At 44.2% G+C, this 16,145-nt stretch overlaps 1 protein-coding gene across 1 annotated transcript in view; it reads right to left on the bottom strand.

The window, feature by feature from the left end:
• The window catches only part of SLC6A2 (solute carrier family 6 member 2), a 124,551-nt gene that overhangs the window by 79,590 nt on the left and 28,816 nt on the right, over nt 1-16,145 (bottom strand). The window contains exons 2-3 of the mRNA XM_090063038.1: nt 12,494-12,625; nt 6,079-6,316 (exon numbers count right to left, since the gene is read on the bottom strand). Of these exons, the coding sequence (XP_089919164.1) occupies nt 6,079-6,316; nt 12,494-12,625 (370 nt within the window). The remainder of the gene's footprint in view (nt 1-6,078; nt 6,317-12,493; nt 12,626-16,145) is intronic.

The raw sequence follows: 16,145 nt of genomic DNA, 5'->3' as shown, positions 1-16,145 counted from the left end.
ATTTTAACCTCCCTCCCTGGCCCCACACCCCAGCAGGGGTTTATATGGGGAGGCCGGTGAGCCAGTCCTCATTGCTCCAGCTAGGGAGGGAAAGACCAGCCCTGCTCTGTGGAGCAGACAGCACAGCCCATCCCAGGGCTGCAAAATGCTGGGATGCTGGGTAACTCTGATTTAACTTGAATCAGGAAGGGGTCTGGGACAGCAGATAATAAATTCAACCAAGGTTTTTCTTAAACTAGTTTCAGACATTTTGAAACTGGTTTCTATGCACTGAACTTCTATTCTGTTACAGGTTTAAATTAGTTTCTGATCACTTAAACCGGTTTATGTGTAACTTCTGTCCATATCCATAGTGAGACTGTTCACAGCACATTCTCACTTTAACATTGCTTAACATTCCACAGATTTAGTACGGTCAAAATATAACTTTACCCTTACTGAACAGCTAGCAAAGCACTGCAGCTAAAACTTTAAAGGGATTCCCCCACCTCACAGAACTGTGAATAATTTATTTCAATAATTCCAAAATGAACCTCTAACCCAAGTAAGAAGTAATAGCAAAATCAATAAAATCAACATTCTTTAACCAGACCATTAATGAGAAATACAGAATTAAACAGAACATGTATGAAGTATGAAGCCCTGAACTGGGGATCCATAACAAGAACTTCAGATATGAGCCCTAGGCATGTTGACAGATTGTAGCTGCCAACACAATATAGCTGTGAAGAAAGGCTAGTGTAATCTTACAATGTAGTAGGCAGGGTCTATGCGCTAGACCTGGGAGGCACTAGTATGATTGCCCTCATGTAGAATACTTGAGCGCAGTACTGACCACTAATATTAAAAGAAATTAACTTAAACCAGAATGAGTTCAAGGAAGGGCCACTAAGATGAATACGAGAATGGAGACCTTTTCATGTGAAGGAAGATTAAAGAAGTTTGACTTGTTTAGTTTAGCAAAATGGAGATGAGAAAGAATACATTCACCCATTGCAAGTACATAAAGAGGGTGGATACTGAGACAAGAGAAGAGCTTTTAGGCTGGAAAAAGCCACCAACAGATCAAATGTCTACATGTAGCCATCAGAAAAATTTAGACTGGGAATTAGAAGACCATTTCTAAGTTTCAAAGGAGTGGAATTTTGGAGTGGTCTTCCCAGCAAACTGGTGATAGTAAAGAACCTGAATTTCTTTAAAATTAAACTTGATGGATATATTTGGAGGAATGGAAGGACAGGATGCTCTGGATCATCAAGCAATATATTCTCATGTTTTTGTAATCCCCTGGCCAGGGCATAAAGGTAGTTCTCTTATGTGGGAGATATTTAGTAATCCTATGCCTCAGGTCTTTTGCTGTTTGCCTGTTGGATACAAGAAGAAATTTGGGGTGAAGTAGCTTTTCTCTCAAGTGCCAAAATATTGGGCACAGCTTAAGGTATTTTTGACTGGGGTACACTGATGCCCCTTGTGTATTTAGAAAATACAGAGGTACCTGGTTGAGGGTCTTGCTTTTCCATTCAGGGACATATCAATTACTAAATCTGGGGTTAGCAAGGAATTTTATCCTGAGCTTCTGGTTGGTACAGGCTGGGGAGGATGCTTTCCTTTGTAGCATGGGGAAGGATATTTTTCCTGGGATCTTCTGAGCATACATTAATGAACTACTTTTCTAGAATTGAAGTGCCTAGGCATTGTCCTTACCTTCTCTGTATTTACCTATGGCACATTATAGGGTGGTGCTGGTGTTAAAATACTGTGCCTATAGTCATGAGGGTCTGAGGTGGGGATTTGGGGAATTCCTTTAATAATGACTTCCTGAAAACACAGAGGCTGGACTCTGTGGCTAGGCACAGACATTACACATAAACTGGGTTAAGTGCACATAAAACAGTTTCAAAATGGCCAAAACCAGTTTGAGATAAACCTGGTTGAATGTAACATTGGACTTAACTGATTCGGCTCAAACTGGGTTCATCAGTGGCAGGTCCTGTCAGACCAACCTGGTGGCCTTTTACGATCAGATCACCAAATCATTAGATGCAGGGGTAGCAGTGGATATAGTCTTCCTGGACTTCCGGAAGGCTTTCGACACTGTCTCTCACCCCGTTCTCATTAAGAAACTGGGGTGCTGTGGTGTAGACATCCACACAGTCAAATGGGTCGCCAGCTGGCTGGAGGGCCGCACCGAGGGTGGTAGTGGATGGTTCCTTCTCAACCTGGAAGGACGTGGGCAGTGGGGTTCCACAGGGCTCAGTCCTCAGGCCCGCACTGTTCAACATCTTCATCAGTGATTTGGACGAGGGGGTAAAAAGCACCCTGTTCAAATTTGGTGATGACACTAAGATGTGGGGGGACGTGGGCACACTGGAAGGATGCAACAGGCTACAATCAGACCTAGACAGGTTACAAGGGTGGGCGGACGAGAATAGGATGGGTTTCAACACAGACAAGTGCAAGGTGATGCACCTGGGGAGGAACAACCGGCACCATGCCTACAGGTTAGGGAACTCCCCTCTTGTCAGCATGGAGGCGGAAAAGGATCTTGGGGTCATCATTGACTCCAAGATGAACATGGGCCGGCAGTGTGGGGAGGCAGTTAGGAAGGCCAACCGCACCTTGTGATGCATCCACAGATGCATCTCGAGCAGGTCCAAAGAGGTGATCCTCCCCCTCTATGCAGCACTGGTCAGGCTGCAGTTGGAGTATTGCATCCAGTTCTGGGCACCACACTTCAAGAGGGATGTGGACAGCATGGAGAGGGTCCAGAGGAGGGCCACTCATATGATCAGGGGACAACAGGGCAGGCCGTATGAGGACAGGCTGCGGGACCCGAACCTGTTCAGCCTCCAAAAGAGAAGGCCGAGGGGGGATCTTGTGGCCTGTTATAAACTAGTCAGGGGGGATCAGCAGGCATTGGGGGAGTCCCTGTTCCCCTGACCACCGCCAGGAGTGACCAGGAATAACGGTCACAAGCTGGCAGAGGGTAGATTTAGGCTAGATATCAGGAGGCGCTACTTCACGGTCAGGGCGGCTAGGATCTGGAACCAACTTCCAAGAGAAGTGGTGCAGGCTCCTACACTGGGGGTGTTTAAGAGGAGGTTAGATGAACATCTTGCTGGGGTCGTTTGACCCCAGTACTCTTTCCTGCCATGGCAGGGGGTCGGACTAGATGATTTGCTCAGGTCCCTTCTGACCCTAGAAACTATGAAACTATGAAACTGGTTTATGCAATATCTGTTCCAGATCCCTTGCTGGTTTAAGATAAACCAGACACCCCTAGCATCCCGGCATGCTGTCTGGACTGGGCTGGAGTCTCTGCTTCACCCACAGGGCTAAACCTGCCCCTCTGCTCTCTAGCTGGAGCAGGGCCTGGCCATAGCAGAAACACCAGCAGGCATGGTCCTGTTAAGGCAAAGTGAGCAGGGAGGAAGTTAATTCTTCCCTCCTTCTTGTCTTGCCCCACTGCAGTCAGGGTCAGCTGGTCTGCCAGGGAGCAAAGGGAAGAGGGCTGCAGCCATAGACTCTGGAGCTGGCAGACCCCAGCTGCAGAGAGGGGACGGAAGGAGGAATTAACCCTTCTTCCTGCCCCCTTCAGTTGTCCCACAGGGTTGGGAGGTGGGGCTCTGTTCTGTGCTGGGGGGGAACTCTTCCCCCTCTTCCTCCTCCCAGGTTGGGGAGGGGGACTCTATGAGACACTGGATGGGGAGTCTTCCTCCTTCTCCCTTTCCCCCCTGCCATGGCAGAGTTGGGGGGAGGGGCTCCATGCAATACTGCCCTGCCCTGCCCAGATGCTGCCCAGTGCCTGCAACTCTGCACTCAGAGGGGCGGTGGACTCTGCGAGAAAGCAGGGGGTGAGGCTCCCTCCACAGCAGGGAGAAGGGTAAGCAGCTGGCTCTAGTGCAGGGCTTCCCCTGCTGCGAGGACTGGAGCTTCAGGCTCAGGCTCTGGGAGCAAAGCTGCAGAGATGAGGCAGACTCCACTCTCTTCCCCCCGCACAGCACTGGCTCCCCACCTGCTGCTGCTGCACACCATGGGGGGGATAGGGGGGTCCCTATAACCCCCCACTCCCATATGCTGACCAGCTGAGCTCTGTGCTCTCACTGCCCCTCTGGGGGGAGGAGGAGGGGGAAGAGTCCCCCTCTGGGGCTGGGCAGCATCCCATAGAGCCCCTCTCACCCCACCCCGCAGTAATGGGGGAGAAGCAGGGGGAAGAGTCCCCTCTCTGGTGCCAAGCAGCCTCACAGAGCCCCCCTTTTCACTCCTCTGTGGGGGGGAAGGAAAAGGGAGAAGAGCCCCCCCAGCATTGAACTGGACCCCCCCATCCTGGCCCTGTGGTGGTGAAGGAAGAGTTCCCCTCTGGGGCCAGGCAGCCCTGTGTACTCAGATTGCTCCCAGCTGTCAGGGAGCTGCTGGGATGGGCCTGCTAGGGCCTAGACACTCCCACCTCTTTCAGCTCAACTTCCCTGTGGAAGGGAGGGCTGCTCTAGCACCCCTGGGTTTCTGGCTTGAGCCACTGCAGGCATGTGCTGAATGTCTATGCACTTGCAAACCAGTTCACTCTCTGCAGTTTAGACGAACTTGCAAAGACTGAATCATTTCAGGCGCAGGCTTTTTTAATGTCTCTCTCTAACATATAGTTTAGGAGACCATTTTCAACCATATATTCCTTAGTGTGCACTTATGGTATGTTATGCTAAAAAGACTAAAAACACAAACCAGCTGTAAAAAGAAAACTTTTCTGAAATGACATTAATGTTAATGTTTGTAGTGGTGTGATTATCAGTGTGAAGCATTAGTCCTTGGTTCAAAAACCTCCTCCCAGTTCACTTCAAGATCATGTTCTTCCACTGCCTACAAACTGCAATTTATTGTGATGACTGATCCCTTTCTTGCTATCAGTCCACCAAGACATTGTATTTTTTCTCTTTAGGAAGACAGCTGAGTTCCTGGCTGGCATTACTCAGCATTGGATTCAATTCCTAGAAATTCACAGCTACTCATTAATCTCTTTCAAAACTCTAAGTTTAGCAAAACTGTCTTTCTGCCCGTTGGTTCTGACCTTTCAAATTACCAACTGCTGAGAAGAAAAAAGAGCTGCTAACATGTCAGACAACCACAGACCTACAATGTCCCTGTTCAGTATACTGTGGAATGTGCTAGGCTGCCTGTTATAAAACCAGTGTCTCAGTGGTCCAACAGAAGACCTTGCTGATACTGATACATTGGCCTGGCTACAAATTCAAAGCAGAAGGACCAGTTCAGCAATTGATTAGCCTAATGCCCAGCAAGTGTTCCCTTTCCTCTTACCCAAGCTCCTCTTACCCAAGCTCAAATAATCCTAAAACTAATCTTTCATATAAAGTCCAGTGATCCCAGAAACTTTTGTTTTGTACTTTAAGCCCATGTGTAATGGGTCTAATGCCTACCCTAAACTCTTTTTATTTTGAAGACTCTTAAAGTGCAGGTGACGCCTGATAAGCAGCAGAAAGACCTTTCATTTAAATGGGAGCAGGATCAGTCTTATGTTTTTCAACTGCTGCCCTCTCCTCATTCTAAACTTTGAAGCAGCAAAAGAAAAGCAAAAGAAACAGACTTCCTCCAAGAAATCAGGCAAGCAGAACAAGAAGTTACAGCTGAGTAAATGAAATCCTAGGTTTCAAATAATTCAGTAAGCTCTATTGTGCATGTTAATTAACTAATCTGCAAATTAATTTTAGTCATGTTTTCAGTCATGATATAAATGCTACTGTTTTAAGATTGTCTGTGCATAATGAAAAGCTGCACGTGAAAGAAAGATTGACTTAATAGTTGCTCTGAATCTCTATTGCTTAACGGTGGGGGTTTTTTGTCTCAGCTAGAGAAGGTGAGCTACAGAGAGATAACTGACTAACTTAATATTATACAGAAGATCAGTGGCATGGCTGCCAGGTATTAAACCTGGGTTTCTGACTCCTACTATTTAGGCCTGTTGACTGACTCATGCTACCTCCCTGGAGAGGCATTCTTGGACAAAAGAACAAACCATTGAACTAATCTGGAGTTTGTAAGCAAGAAAAATGACAAATCAACACTTACTCATAAAATTCAGCAGCAGGAGTGAGTTTGTACTTGGAGTACTTGGTACCATTGCCAAGCACCGAGGCGTTGAAGAGTTTGGGATCTGTACAGTTTGGGCTATTCCAGCTGTTGCCACATTTCGTCCAGGGAAGTTCAAATGTGAATGATGAAAACAGATAATACAGAGACCAAGCTATGATAACGTTGTAGTAGAAACCCACGTAAAGAGCTATGAGTATCACTGCATACCCCACACCTAAAGACAAAGAAAAACTTGATTATACATTGCATTACATATACAACAATACCCCCCAGAAGTATTCCTTAATAGCTAAACCATGGTTAATTTGCAAATTAATTTTAGATTATCTTCCTTTTCCCCTCAGTAAGAGCTATAAAAGGGTTATACATACAGCTGATGGCCACAAAAAATGATAGTTAAACTAATGATCTCATGAGACTGACTGGTGTTTAGGAAAACTGATTGTGTTCACCAGAAAACATAAATTATGCAATTCAAGGATAAAACACTACAATTCAATGCTGGTACAGTCCATGTTCTGTATTCCTAGGGGAAATTTTAACTAGTGCAGATGACCAGAAACTGTGTGGTAAGAGTGAAATTCAGTTCACCTGCATAAAGCTATATTATTTGGACACGGAAAGTTCAAGATCCTTTGACCCTATAATGGGCTGCTGTTTTTATCTATGGGCTGCACCAATGGTTACGGTCCCTGCCAACCAGCATCCCATAAGCTTCAATACCTCTCCTGGCTCATCCCCATTGTCATTCACAACATGGGCTTCTATCACCAAGGCAATGCAATTCAGTCATGAACCTGGAAGGGGCATGGTGACTGTGGGCATGTGTAGATGAAACGGGGGCCTAAAATTGAAGCAGTGGGTTTTAAAAAAACACTGCTTCAATTTAGGGCTGATTAAACTCCCATGTCGTGCACACACCTTACCTGCCTCTCCGGCAGGAAGGGGAGGGCGAGCTGCCAGTGGGTGGAGCAGTCCCTGGGCTGTGTCAGGGAGCTGGTGCTTCCCTCTGTGGCAGCAGCAGCCTCCCCCCAGGTGGTACGCACCCATGGTCCTGGCTTGGGCGGTTCTGGGGGGCACCACAGCTGTGGTGGGAAGCACCGGGCCCCCATGCAGCTAAGGCAGGCTCCAGGGGGGGAAAGAAAAAAAAAGGATCAGGTTCACTGCTTTTCTTAGACAGAGGCTGTTTTCCTGGGCTGCTGCCCAGCTGCCTGCAGGGCTTTCTGCAGAGCCGTGGAGCTGCATGGAGCCCAGTGCTTTGCTGGGCTGTAGGGGCAGCAAACTAAAACTCCTTGAAGGAGTTTAGATGGGTCATACTCAACCTGGTGAGATGTAAGCAGTGGGGCCCCCCCAGGGCTCAGTCCTCGGGCCCACACTGTTTAACATCTTCATCAGCAACTTGGACGAGGAGGTTGAAAGCACATTGTTCAAGTTTGCTGATGACACTAAGATGTGGGGCGAGGTGAGGCACTTGAAGGGAAAGACAGGCTGCAACTAGAGTTAGACAGACTACAAAAGTGGGCAGATGAGAATAGGATGGGGTTCAACATAGACAAATGCAGGGTGCTGCACCTTGGGAGAAGGAATCCACAGCATACATACAAGCTGGGGAGTTCCCCTCTTGAAAGCACAGAGGCGGAAAGGGAACTTGGAGTCATTATTGACTCCAAGATGAATATGAGCCGCCAATGCCAGACCGCAACCAGCAAGGCCAGCCACACCTTGTCTTGCATCCAAAGATGCATCTCAAGCCGGTCTAGAGAGGTGATACTCCTGCTCTATGCAACATTGGTTAGGCTGCAATTGGAATACTGCATCCAATACTGGGTGCTGCACTTTAAAAAGGATGTGGCCAGCCTGGAGAGAGTTCAGAGGAGGGCCACCAGTTTGGTGAGAGTGCAGTAGGACAGGCCCTATGAAGAGAGACTGAGGGACTTGAACCTGTTCAGCCTCAGCAAGAGGAGGCTGAGTGGGGACCTGGTAGCTGCCTACAAACTCATCAGGGGAAATCATAAGAAAATAGGAAGAGCCCTATTCTCCCCAGCACCACCTGGGGTGATGAGGAACAATGGTAATAAGCTGATGGAGAATAGGTTTAAAGATAGGGTTAGAGATCAGGAGGCAATATTTTATAGTTAGTGTGGCCAGAATCTCTTTCCAACTTCCTAGGGAAGTGGTCCTCGCCTCTACCTTGGCTAAATTCAAAAAGAGGTTAGATGATCACCTGTCTGGGGGTCTTGTGAACCCAGCATTCATTCCTGCCTGTGGCAGGGGGTCAGGCTAGATGATCTGTTCAGGTCCCTCCTGACCCTAGCTACTATGAAACTATGATTTTTAGTGTGCTGCACCCCAAGTCATTTGAGGTACATTACGCTACCGAATGTCCTATAGCAGCTGGAATTAATGCACAATATGATGCTGAGGTATGCAAACACTGACACCATTAAAGTGGTGCAAAAGCATTTAGCCTGCTTTAAAGTGTCATACATACATGCCTCTTGTTTCGTCAACACATGGCCTGTAGTTCCAATGAAGGATTTAAGTGATTTAAGAGCATTTAGCTGACTCTGAGTCATCATGAATATCAGCCTCAGGACAAATTTTACCTTATGCCACTTCCTTTTTTCAACAGAGCTACACAGTATGGCTAAATACAGATAGACAAAAAACCAGAGACTGAATTGCTTCAACCTTTGTAAGTTAGTCTAAGCTGCATAGATTGACCCAACAAGCAGGTGAGCAGACATTCAGTTCTGATTCTGGAAATGCAGCCACATGCCTGCAGTGGCCCAGGTCAGAAGCCTGGGGCACTAGAGCATGCCTCCCTGCTCAGCTGAAGCAGACTGCTTGGGCCATGGCTAACTCACCCTCCCTGGGTGTTTGTGGGGAAGGTGCAAAGTACCCTGGGATGTTGGGGGACTGTGAGTTAACTTGAATCTGGAGGGGATCTGGGACAGACATTCAATAAACTAATTTAAGCTAAATCAGTTAAGTCTGATACAACATCTATCCAGGTTTACCTTAAGCCAAATGGGGCACTTTGAAAGCAGTTTATGTGCACTGAACTTCTGTTGTGTTACAGATTTGAACTAGTTTCTGATTACTTATACTGACTGACGTGTAATTTCTATCCCTAGCCAAAATTCATGTATGGTCTTCCAGCCAAGGATGAATTCTACCTTGAGCATTTCCCATTGTGTCTTGGAGAGCTGGCTTTCCCTTAGACATACTGGGGAGGGTTGTTCAAGTTCATGAAAGCTGACATTTCTCAGTCAGACATTTTTAATGGATGGCCCCACTACTAACAGCAGTTCAGAGTAGAAGGTCATTGTCAGAACTGTGTATAGAAGATTGCATTGTTACATCATTGAAGGCTGATGCTTACTGATTCCTGCACATAAACCACCAGGAATGTATGTAACAGAAGATTCCCCAAGAAGGCATATGTTAGAATATGTGGTCATCCTCCATGAATATTGCATACCATTTTGAAATGGGATTTTTTTTTTAAAAGATTAACTAGATGTTCCACCATTCAGAAGTGATAATGATTTACATTTAATGTGGAAATCCAAAGGCAGTGGTGCAAAACCCATCCCTGGTGCCACTCCATTGATATTAAGACAGTTGGTCCAAAAATGAATTGGCTCCCTTGTTTCTGGATCCAGACATGTATTTATTTAAACTTTATCCCACCCACACTGCTAAAATAAACCCTGAAAAATCTAGTGATGCAAATGGACTGTTTTCTAAAGGTTACAAGATGTATTTTAATCACATGCATTATAAGAAAGCTCAACTGTAGTTACAGTACTAAATTTACAATAATATTCACAGCTAAAATTAGCAGCATGGTATTTTTCACTTAGGTAATTGTTATAACTTTGAGGGTAGGCTGGAGTCTTTTCATTTCAGTGAAGGATTTGAGTTAACCCAGAGTCATATCTAAAGACCTGTGAGGACTTAGCTATAAAAGGCATTCATGTATCTTATCAGAAGCTTTAATTTGAAACTCTGCTAATTCTACCCAGTTTATGACACTGGTGGGACTTAAACATAATACAGTGTTTCTCATTATTTTCAGTGGGTGCATCTACAGATGATGCTATGTCACTGTAACAACACACTACAGCGATGTAGCATCCGTGGGCACAAACCATGGTGCCAATGCTACATCATCATAGTGACAAGCTACCTCACTATAGAGCATTGTTGTGGTGACGTAGCTGCTAAAAAGCACTGTGCACCTCTGGGACAGAGTAAAGCAAGTATTAAGTGATAGAGCAGCAACAACTGCACCATGGGGGGCATGTGTAGACATGCCCAATAACAATCAATACTAATGTGCATGTAGGCAGGCTTGAAAATCTCAGCTTAATAAATGCAGCTAGAATGTTAGCAAGACTGAAATGAAAAATGTTTTCTTTTCTCCTTTTCTTTTCGAGGCTTGAAATCAAAAGCCTACTATTGTGTTCACAGATATTTGAATCAGATTCTTTGCAGTTTTGAGCCTAGTTTTGTAATCCTGGATCTAGCAAAATTCCCAATGCATTCAAAAACCATTAGTTAGTGGGTGTTTGTTTGTGTCGGGATGTCCAGATTCTTGGGTAATTGTATGGCTTATGGGTTTGGTAATGGGATTATATAAATTGTTTTGTTTAAAAAAATGTTGAGCTCACATTTTGTTATGGGATCCTGTCTGTGCTGCTCTGTAGGTGCATCTACATGTGCAATTAGCACTTAGCAATAAACTCTGGTGCAGTTCAGGCCAGAGTTTATTGTTCCGGGGCTCAGTATTTACGTGTGTGCCCAAGACCACAGCATATTCAGCCTGGGCAGAGCAGCTCCAGCTGACACAGGGTCCAGGGACTCAGCTTTCCATCCTAGTGCTGTTCCCCACCAGCAAAATATGTTACGGAGAGGCTGGCTAGGGCATGAGGGTGCTACAGTGTGGGGATAGCCAGCAGGCAGCCCCTGCACTGGAGCACCCTCATGCCCCAGCCAGCCCCAGTTACCATCTACACGTGCATTGTGTTACACTAAATAACCCTGCCATCGGATAGTACTTGACCCGGACAGTACTACTGTACAGCAGAATTAATTAATTTACTACGCCTTAATAGAGGCGCATGTATAGAAGGTGACACTTTATTGTGGAGCTAATTAGTCAACTCCACAGTAAAGCACACATGTAGCTGAACCCTGCATGTCTCTAATATCATTCTGAGTTTTGGATGCAACTGAAATTGCATTCAGAATGTAACTAGTTAAAATGACAGAATGTTTTCCTGGTTTGGAATGCTAACTCCATAAAAAGGAAAAATAGAGGATTTCAACCAAAAAAAGATTGACATTAGCTCAGTGTAACGCATAACCAAGCTGTGGGTCAACCATGCAATGACTGCCACTATGAAGTTCTTCACACATTGTGAATCAAATGTGGTCCGAATGTTAAGTTTGCAGACGGGTTTTTAAGCAATTTCACACAGCTCTAAATTGTAGAAGTTATCCTACCTAGAAGGCTTGATCCAAACCAGTGCAGCACTTTTAAATCATTCCCAGCTAGTAATAGTTCTTTAGTAGGTCTAAGAAATAGTAATATTTTTCATTGATCATATATTATTTCTTCCATTTTCCTTCCAAAAACACCTGAGCTAATCACCTAATGCGCACACACAGAGCCACCTATTGGATGGATAAGTAATATGCAGTACTGGTGTGGTAGTTAATTAGTTAGTTTTAACTTGTACCCAGTAGACAACATAATAAGGGAAAGAGAAAAATTTAGTCATTTACTCCATGCCATTGGCGAGTATCCATTGTGCCAACAGACAGTATTCATTAACCACATGAAATAATAACAACAACTTATATTTAATGGTTTTCATCTGTAAATCCCAACTTTATAAAGTATCATTATCTACAAATGAGGAAAAAAAAGGAAGCGCAGAGTGGACAGACAGCTTGCTTGACTTTGCCTAGCACTCCAGTGATAGATTCTAGGTCTTCTGAGTTCCAGTCCAGTTCTGTTTCTATAAAACTAACTCGTTTTTAAAACCTCAAAAAGAAAACCTCAAAGACAAATATGAATGGACATTCACATAACTGAAAACAAAAGGCACCACCAGTGGCATTAATTGGTATCCTTGATGGAAGATTTAGCAAAGATGCCAAAGACATCAGTGAGCATGGAGACTGAACTAGACTCTTCACCCCTGCTGCTTGTCACTCTACAGCCACTTCTGGGTCAGGGTTACAATATAACCTAGATAAACATTTTCTGCTGCTTCTAATATTACAGGGTTAAGAAATAAACCATCAGATATAATTTTATTTAAAACAGGGAAAGCGATACCACATTATTCAAACCAGGCAGAGTATTAGCACTTACCTTTGAAAAGTGGACAAATTTTCCATACGGTAGCAGCCCCTTCCCGGTTGTACTGGCCCAGTGCTAATTCCATATAGAACAAGGGCATTCCAGCAATGATTAGGAAAAGGATGTAAGGGATAAGGAAGGCACCTGAAAACAGAATTAACAAGAAGCAGAAATCTAGATTTTTGTTCCATTCTGCTTTTCTTCTCTTCTGTTCCTTCTACTCTTGTACTAATGAAGCAAACTGCCCCTGGAAATTATGAAGAAACTTCAAGAAACATAAGGAAATGTCTCATTTCACTGAGTCCCAAATGCAGGTTCCCTGAACAAAAATACATAGCATAGCACCTATTTTCCCTTAATGTTACCAAACTCTGGTAGTCTGGTTTCAAGGAGTAAAAGCCAGCCCTGGAAACTTAAATCTTTAATTGGACAGGAAACTTAGATGTGATGCAGAGCAGACTTGCAAAGTTAAAGGGGAAGCAAAAACTGTCACTCTTAGTGACAGTTTGGGAATGAGTAGAGTTTAGTCTGCTTTATACTGCAGATTGTTCTTTCACTTTAGAGGACAGTAACAGGGCAACTGGTAATTTATAAAGGATGCTTTGAGCATAGTTGTGGGACACCATATAGTTTCACTGAGTGGAGTAACTGTCTTGCTTGAAAACAAGCACAGTGAAAATCTTGGTGACTAATATTATTCAGGAAACTGGGATTAAGTTATTGTGCTTATTGATATAAGAAAGGTCCTAGTTTTTAAGTTGTGGTTCCACTTCTGTGAGCAAGGCTGATTGGGATTGTTTGTTCATGTTGCGATGTGGCAGGAGTGGGCAAAATGTGGCTCAGGGGCCGGATGCGGCCTGCCAGGCCATTCTATCCGGCCCACAGGGCCTCTAAAAAATTTAGAAAATTAATACTAATCTGCCCTGGGCTGCCCATCAGGCGGCACTCAATGGTTTGCCAAAACTCAGTAAGTGGCCCTCTGTCCAAAATAATTGCCTGCCCCTGCTATGTGGAATGTGCCACTATTGTACTGTTTATTTTGTAAGCAAAAATATTGCTGCGTTGCACTGCAACATGGCAGTCCAGAAGATGGGGGTAGTTTGTCATGTTAGTCTGAAGTCAGGTGGAAGGCAGGGTATACATGCACCTTAATGGCTAACTGCATCAGAGAAGCATGTGTTTTTGTTAGAAGGAATTCAGTTCTTCAGAAACTATGAAAGGATATAAAGGGTAGATCCTGATGAGGAACGCCTGCATGTACTCACCACATGTGACACACATGCAGGTGTTCCCTGAGCTACAAATTAACAGCATGGGGTTTTTTTGACACTAGGTAATCCTGGTATCAAAAAACCCTGCACTTAAAAAAAGCAGGGTGGTGCATATGGTGGCAGCATGTGCTGCCGAAACAAGAGCCTGGCTGGCCAGAGCTGTGTTCCAGCTGCTGGCCAAGCTGCAGCCTCCAGAGGCGCCCAAGACCCCAGGTAGGGCTGCTAAAGCCAGCCCAAGTGCTGGCTCCTGCCTCTCGTACCATAGTCAGAGCCTCTCCTACCCCACAGCTGTGTGCTGCTGCCATTTGTCCCCAGGGTAACACATGTGCATGCTTGTCTGGATGCACCCATACGGAGCAGGCTATCAGATAAAGGGTGATGTAAATAAAAATGACAGAGAAGGGAGGAGGGCAGCGATGAGAGAGGCAAACAAGTAATAAATGCACAGGGGCAAAGATATACATGGAATGTCCATGAAGGTTGAAATATTCTGCCACAGGCTTTTGTCTGTTTTCAGACTTTATGTCTGATTGGTGTCCCCTGATTCTTACACATGGATATTGACCTGTCTGTCGAATTTAGATAGCAGAGGGGCACTATAAGCAGGTGATGGCATATGATGTCAGAAAGGTTGCAGGTGAATGAATTTTGGATATTATAATCCATATTATTTGTTCCAGTAGTGATATGCTGTTAACTCAATGTAGCTGTTTTTAAATGGCAAAACTTTAAAAAATAAATTGAATACAAAATTGCAGAACAATAAATCATCCATGGGCTGGATTTTTTTAAGTATAAAGAGGGACTACAGAATTTTATCCCATTATCTGGATTAGCTTCTTTATCCCTTTGTCCCTATGGATTTATTACTTCTCTGCCTCCATCAGTATTGCCCACACCTATTCTCCCCCACCTCCTTCCTTTCCATCTTTTGTATTTAAATCTCTCTCTTTATTTGATAGCCTGATCTGTGCATGTGTTTTCATAACATCTGAGGAAGAGAGCTCTTGTTCATGAAAGTTTATGCATCTCTGATTCAGTTAGTCTATAAAGGGCACCTCTAACCTGTATTCTGCTAGTCCAAATGTGCTTCTTGTTGCATCTTTATAAAGTGCCTACCCTTACTTGACTTAGGACTCTCAGCCCCAAAATCTTATCACATAGAGAGCCTTAATTAATAGCAAATACAACTATGTCAGGGTCTTTATAGTAAGAACTGTCAACACGTATGTTAAGTTTTGTTTGTCAATACAAATGGATAACTTCACCTGAAAATTTCATAGCTATATCATACCATGATATCCAAACCCACAGACATCCAAGACTCCCAGATGATTGCAAAGCATCATGTGATACTATAAAGCAAATACAGCATGATTTTATTCATGTTTAATAAAACAGTCTGTCAGTATTCACCATTCACTGTATGAACTAAGGTTCTGATTTCATTGCATAGATTATTAGGTCCATAACAGCTTAATTCTTGCAAAATTTGTGAAAATAAAACACAGCTGGATTGCTGATAACAGTAACTGATAGAGCAAATATGTATGTATGATTGACTTTTCTCTAGGATCACATCACAAAGTGAGAATAGACTGTGAAAGTTACATTTATAGGCCATGTCCACACGAGCATGGATGTTTGGTTCCCTGGGGACAACAAGCACCTTATACCACAGCTAGTTGTCCCCAGGAATAACACAGCAGGTTACCCCCTGTAGGGTACGGGGGGCTGTGGCCAGCACTGGGATCACTCCAGCAGCCTTACCTGAGGTCCTGGACTGCGGAAGTGGAGATCAGCCAGGCTCCAGTTTTGAGCAGCACATGCTGTCCCTACGTGCACCACTTCACTCTTTTTTTGTGTGTGGGATATCTAGGGGTAAGCCCTCTCCCCCGCCCTGCACTACTCCTTTGCAGCATGGAGAATGGCTTATTGTGCACTATGTGGCATTGCAGATGTGTCTTATGACTGCACTTGTCTGGATGTCACCATAGGGTTCTTTTGCTCTGCACCAAAAAGCCCCTAAGTAGAACTAGTAAGAAGACATAAGGTGAGTTCCATGAATTAGCCTCTACTATGCTGTTTTATGAATTTTAACTCTTTTCTTTTGCAAGAAGAAAAATTAAGTCACTCTGTTCAAAAATGAGTTTTAAAATACAAAATATATCTATATTCAGTTTATTTCTGTAATGCATATCTAAGTATTAGATCCACTGTTCCATACACACTAGGTAAATACAATTTAACAAACACTTTAAAAGAACTTCTGCAAATATTCTCTCAGAGTTTGAAAAGTTTGCATGGTTCTGTTCTTCTCCTATCTTGTGTATGTGTTTTCCATAAACATTTTTAAAACATGAGTTGAATTTTAGGCATATTCAGAGCATGAA

Source organism: Crocodylus siamensis, chromosome 9 (genome assembly GCF_052110815.1).
Source record: "Crocodylus siamensis isolate JL-2025a chromosome 9, ASM5211081v1, whole genome shotgun sequence".
NCBI lineage: Eukaryota > Metazoa > Chordata > Crocodylia > Crocodylidae > Crocodylus > Crocodylus siamensis.
This window is presented reverse-complemented; position numbering and strand designations above follow the sequence as displayed.